The following is a 6,035-nucleotide window of genomic DNA, read 5'->3' as shown; positions in this document are numbered from 1 at the left end:
ATGGAGTTTGACAGAAACGTTATCGCGGACAGTAAGTGATCGGACTGGGGTGATTCCCACCCGACCAGAACGGCTGTGCGACGATGAGTTTACCGTTGTCACAATACGTACCAATGCCGTCATCGTTAAACTTAGAAAATTCTACAAAATGGTTAAGGGAACGAGAACCGCCCGATCGAGCGACACTTGCCTTGCAACCTTAGAACTTTGAAACACTCCAACACTTAGAAACTTTTCAAAAACTTGTAGTTTTGGAGACCTCAATCGAGTGGCAACCTGATCGGACAGCCGCCCGATTGAGCAGCCACCCGATCAAGGGAACCAGAGCATTCTAACACTTGGATCGAGTGGCAACCCGATCGGACAGCCGCCTGATCGGGCAGCCACCCTATCCCCCCCCCACTTTGTAAATTGTAAATCAAGTGGCAACCCGATCGGATGGCCATCCGATCGGGCAGCCGTCAGTCTCCTCACGCATATGTCACTACTCGGCTGGAAATCCGATCGGATAGCCATCCGATCCAGTGACTGTTCCCGACACTCTACGCAATCTCGTTATTTTGCCCGACTCTTATCCTATTGTAATCTAATCAGGCTAATTCTAAAAAGAGCTCCCTTTGATCCAATCATAGTTGTGACTTTTAAGCAATCACTGTGAGTATACTCGATCCCCTTTTTACTTTTAAACTTTGGGGTGTAACATGTATTTTATATAAACTTGAATCTTTTGCAATTCAAACTCTATCCTATGTGTATGTGAAAACTTGTGCATTCTATTATTTTATTTATGCTATGTAACGTTTAATCTAGGGTATGTAGTTCCGCCTTAACAATAGTAGCGATATAGGGGGTGCACTTCTCCCATTATTCTCAGGGGGTATTGTTAGGAGGATTCTAGTTTATCTTGAGTCTTGGGTAAACACTAAAGCATCGGGATACTTGGGCTATCACTGTGTGGACTGCGACACTAGCACGGCTGAAACTATTTTATTGCTTACATTGTGGATATGAGTTGTTTTTAATCTAATATTCTATTATCAAACTTGTATACTCGCCAATACTTTTGTATTGATATTTTAATACATGTTGCAGGCTGATAGGTTGCTTTGGAATGCATGGAAAACAAGCTAGGAGATGGCTTGAAACGTCGCCTAGTTAATCTAATCTTGGAACAATTTGAACTTTTTATTTGGTGATGTAATTTGATGATACTTGTTTCTGTTGTTAGACAATTTATATCATGAAATCTACTTAACTCTACTGAAATATCTAGTGTTATGGAATCTCATGAGCAATCTGAACGCTTAGTGCTCGCACCCCGATGTTTCCGCCATTGGTTGGGGTGTGACAGATTGGTATCAGAGCCATAACTATAGGGAATTAGGATAAGTAGGAATACTTGCCCTAGTCTATAGTTCTAGGAACTTTAACTCTTATTTGTTGTTTAAGACTTATGCATTCTACCGTACCTGCTTCCTAGCAGCATATATCTCTGTTAAACTTACATGCCTTTCCTAAGGCTAACATAATATACATTTTATACTTGAAAACGCTGTTAATCAGTGTTTGTATTTTAGCACGAGATTTACCCTCAAGACAGGAGTGACATCCAATCCTTGAAGGAAAATTTCCATATTATTCTAGTAGGTCTTGTTTGCGGATAAGTACCAACGCTATTTGGGTATGATGTTGTCAAGTTAGAGGTGAAACTCAGACCTTGATAACTAATCCCACTCCTTGATTTTATGTCTCGCCAAAGTCTCGTGACTTCCGATCAATTAAGGAACGTAGAACGACTAAAAGGACGAATATCGTAGGCCTAACATCGATGACGTATTTGTCCAAGTAAGTCAAGACACGTTACCTCAATTAGAAAGGAGCTCGATTTTACACTATTCACACATGCGTCCGCAACCTAAAATGTTAATCCTAATCTCAGATCGAACTAAATTTATGAAGCTTTACTCTATCTGATCAATCTATGTGATAATATGTTTGTAAGGCACTAGACGTAACATGGCATGGAATACGGGGGTAAAGTGACGTGTCCGAAACATGGTGGATACGCCGCTGGTACTTCCTATATATAAGTGTTTCTGGCATGTTACCAACTTTCATACCAAGTGCCATGCGAAACTTAGTGTCTGCAGATCGATGTTGTTGAATTCTAAAACTATGGAAGGCCTATTTGTGTACTCTATGTGAAATATATCGTGTACTCTAGTGAAGTCTATGTGTAAACTACGTATGTGTGGATTGAGAAACAAAATACGAAACGTAGCCTAGCGCCGAAGACGAGGAGAAAGTGGCATGTCCGAAACATGGTGGATACGCCGCTGGTACTTCCTATATATAAGTGTTTCTGGCATGTTACCTAATCTTCGTACCACGCGCTAAGTGAAGTTCGTAGTTTTGTAGGCTCGGGTTGAAGTTGTGAAATCTATTTGGCTTAATCTATGTTGTAAACCGACTACGAGGGGGACGTGGCGTGATTGAAGCATGGTGGATACGCCGCTGGTACTTCCTATATATAAGTGCTTCCATCATGTTGCCGAACTTTTATAGAACGTGCCATGTGGAATTTATCGTTATGAACGATTGTCCAAAATATCAAAACCTGTGGGGGAGCAGACACGTAGTTTCCCAACATTTGCTGATTTCCGTAAACCGCCTAGTATAAACATTAGCACAGATTCACATGTGCATGAGGATGGGAAGGTTAATGGAGAAACTGATGAGAGTAATGGAACTAGGCCGCCTCTAACATTTGCAAAGGTAGTTCAGGCACAAAAGGAGGAAGTGAAGATAAACTTCAGAAGAATGGAATCAAGTGATACTGTTGAAGGAGTGGATGTAGTTATTCCGGTCTCTTCGGTAAAGGAAGTTCACGATAGATTTGAGAACACGTTATATGGTTATTTTTTGGGAAAGAGATTAGCGTATCCAGTGGTTGACTATTATGTGAAGAATAATTGGGCTAAATATGGTTTAATGAGGATGATGATGAATACGAAAGGATTTTTCTTCTTTAAGTTTAAAACGAAGAAGGGATTGGAACAACTCATGGAGGATGGACCTTGGACGATTCGAAATGTGCCGATTATTCTAAAAGAATGGTCCCCGTCTGCAACGTTAATGAAAGAGGAAATAACTGATATCCCGGTGTGGGTTAAAATGCATGATGTGCCGCTTCCAGCGTTTACGGAGGATGGTTTGAGCTTGCTGGCGTCTAAGATTGGTGTGCCGAAAATGGTTGATTTATACACGGCGTCGATGTGCTCGGAATCTTGGGGTAGGAGTAGCTTTGCGAGAACTCTTATTGAAGTTAATGCTGGGAAGGAGTTAAAGCGTAGTGTTTTGGTGGCAGTGCCGTCTATGGATGGTAAGGGTTATTCTAAAGCGGAGGTTAGGATAGAATATGATTGGGAACCACTTAGATGTCCTGAGTGTTGTGTGTTTGGACATGATAGCTCTACGTGTCCAAAAAATCCGAAGCATACGACTACTGATGATGGTAATAAGCGAAACGATGAGTTTCAAGATGTTAAAGGTAAAAATAAGAAGGGTGGCCAATCGGGTTTTCATGTGCAAAAACAGAAACAAAGAATGGTTTATAGGCCGGTCGTTAATAACAAGTCTGATAGGGATGCAGCTTCCTCATCTCGGGTTGGGACTTCGAACTCGTTTGCTGTGCTTCAAGATGATGCTGTGTTGAACAATCATAATATGCGGAAGATTGATAATGTCACTAATAGTGGAGGAAATACGGGTCAGCTAAACCATACAGTAGATAATGTTAAAAGATCTAATAACCAGCCAGTTAAAGCTAGCAAGAGTAGTAGGGGTGGCACAGAAGAGGTTATTGCTGATGATGTGGCAGTCGATGATTTATTAGCTGAAATTCCGAGCTTTATGGATCAAAAATTGGAGGGTAATAATTTTAAAGGTGCAAGCACACCTAATGATGGGGTAATCAATGGGTAGTATTATTACTTGGAATGTTAGGGGGCTGAACCGCTCGCTAAAACAAAAGGAGGTTCGTCAGGTTATTGTTGAAACTAAGGCTCAGGTGTGTGCGTTATTAGAGACTCATTTGGATGCTTCGATTGTATCGAATGTTGGTAAAAATGTTTGTCAGGCTTGGAACTGGATGTCGAATGCGTCTTGTTGCAATAGAGGAACTCGTATTATGATTGGATGGGATGCAAATTTGGTGGATGTCATGGTTCTTCATCAAACTGATCAGGTTGTTCATTTGCAAATTACGTTTAAGCTTGATAGGAAATCGTTTTTCTGTTCCTTTGTGTATGCTGAAAACCATTATAATACCAGAAGGGAGTTGTGGAATGATCTGTGTAAACATAACCTTTTTGTTGGTCACAAACCTTGGGTTATGTTGGGCGACTTTAACTCGATTCTGTTTCTTGGTGATTCTTTGTCTGGATCCTCAACGTCTAATATTGGAACTAGGGAATTCAGGGAATGTGTCAATAATATAGAGATGGTCGATGTCAATAGTTCAGGTTTACACTACACCTGGACCAATAAGCAAAAAAAAGGTAAGGCGATTTTTAGAAAGATAGACCGAGTGATGGGGAACTCGAAGTTTATTGATGTTTTTCCAGATGCCGCTGCTTGTTTCCTTCCTTACCGTATATCAGACCATACCCCTTATACTCTTGTGTTACCGAATATTAAAAAAGATAAAGCTAAGCCGTTCAAATTTGTTAATTTACTGGCTGAGAAGAAAGAATTTTTGGATGAGGTGAAGAGAGTATGGGATACGGAAGTTAATGGTCACGCGATGTTTCAAGTAGTGAAAAAACTTAAGTGTTTGAAATCTCCGATGAGGAAACTTATGTATAAACAAGGGAACTTGCATGAGAAAGTTAAGATACTCGGAAGATGTTAGATGAGTGTCAGCAACGGTTGGATTCGAATCCAGCTAATGAGGAGCTGATGAATAACCAAGACCGTTTGCTTCAAGGGTATAAAGATGCGGTTCGGGATGAAGCTCTTTTCTTACAACAGAAGTCGAAGGTGGATTGGCTTGAGCTGGGAGACTCAAATACAAAATACTTCCACAACGTGGTCAAAGCTAAGAATCATAGAAGTAAGATATTTTCGATAAAAGATGCTGCGGGAAATTTGTATCAAGGAGAGGCGGTGCCTAACGCTTTAGTGGACCACTACATGAAGTTCTTTGGAACAAGAGGTAATATTAATCTTCAACTAACTACTGATTTGTTTCGGAATATGCTATCTTCGGAGACGGCCGATTACATGGTTCGTCAGGTTACGGATGAGGAGATTAAAAATGTCATGTTTTCTATAGCGGGGAATAAGGCGCCTGGGCCAGATGGGTACACGTCGATATTTTTTAAGAGGGCTTGGGATATTGTGGGCATGGATGTGTGTCGTGCCGTGAAGGATTTCTTTACTAATGGGTTGTTGCTTAATCAGCTAAATCACACGATTATTTCGCTGATTCCGAAGGTTATAACCCCGTCTCTGGTTACGGATTATCGTCCTATTTCTTGTTGCAACACGTTATACAAGTGCATCAGCAAGATTATTTCCAACCGAATCAAAGAGGGGCTTGGGGATATTGTTAGCGTTAACCAGTCTGCGTTTGTTCCAGGTCGAAGAATTTCTGATAATATTCTTTTGACTCAGGAGCTAATGCATAATTACCATCGTAATGTTGGCCCGCCGAGATGTGCGTTTAAGGTAGACATTCAGAAGGCATATGATACGGTAGAATGGGAGTTTATTGAGCAGATTTTGAAGGGATTTGGTTTTCATCTTAAGATGGTTAAATGGGTCATGGCTTGTGTTGCGTCGACTTCGTTCTCTATGGCTATAAATGGGAGTCTCCATGGGTATTTTAAAGGCAAAAGGGGTCTTCGACAGGGTGATCCAATGTCTCCGTATATTTTTACTTTGGTTATGGAAGTGCTAACGTTGATCCTTCAAAAGCAAGTGTCGAGCTCTGCGGATTTCAGATTCCATAACAAATGTGATAAACAAAAAAT

At 40.8% G+C, this 6,035-nt stretch overlaps 1 protein-coding gene across 1 annotated transcript; it reads left to right on the top strand.

The window, feature by feature from the left end:
- Positions 1-2,016: 2,016 nt before the first annotated feature.
- LOC110944873 lies at positions 2,017-4,912 on the top strand. Its single transcript, XM_022186518.1, has 3 exons — positions 2,017-2,034; positions 2,566-3,969; positions 4,139-4,912. Exons 1-3 carry the CDS (start codon positions 2,017-2,019, stop codon positions 4,910-4,912), a joined length of 2,196 nt encoding a protein of 731 aa, XP_022042210.1.
- Positions 4,913-6,035: the final 1,123 nt, after the last annotated feature.

The sequence above is a fragment of the Helianthus annuus genome, chromosome 6 (assembly GCF_002127325.2).
Source record: "Helianthus annuus cultivar XRQ/B chromosome 6, HanXRQr2.0-SUNRISE, whole genome shotgun sequence".
Lineage (NCBI taxonomy): Eukaryota > Viridiplantae > Streptophyta > Magnoliopsida > Asterales > Asteraceae > Helianthus > Helianthus annuus.
The sequence above is the reverse complement of the archived record's forward strand: the minus strand, read 5'-3'. Positions and strand labels throughout refer to the sequence as shown.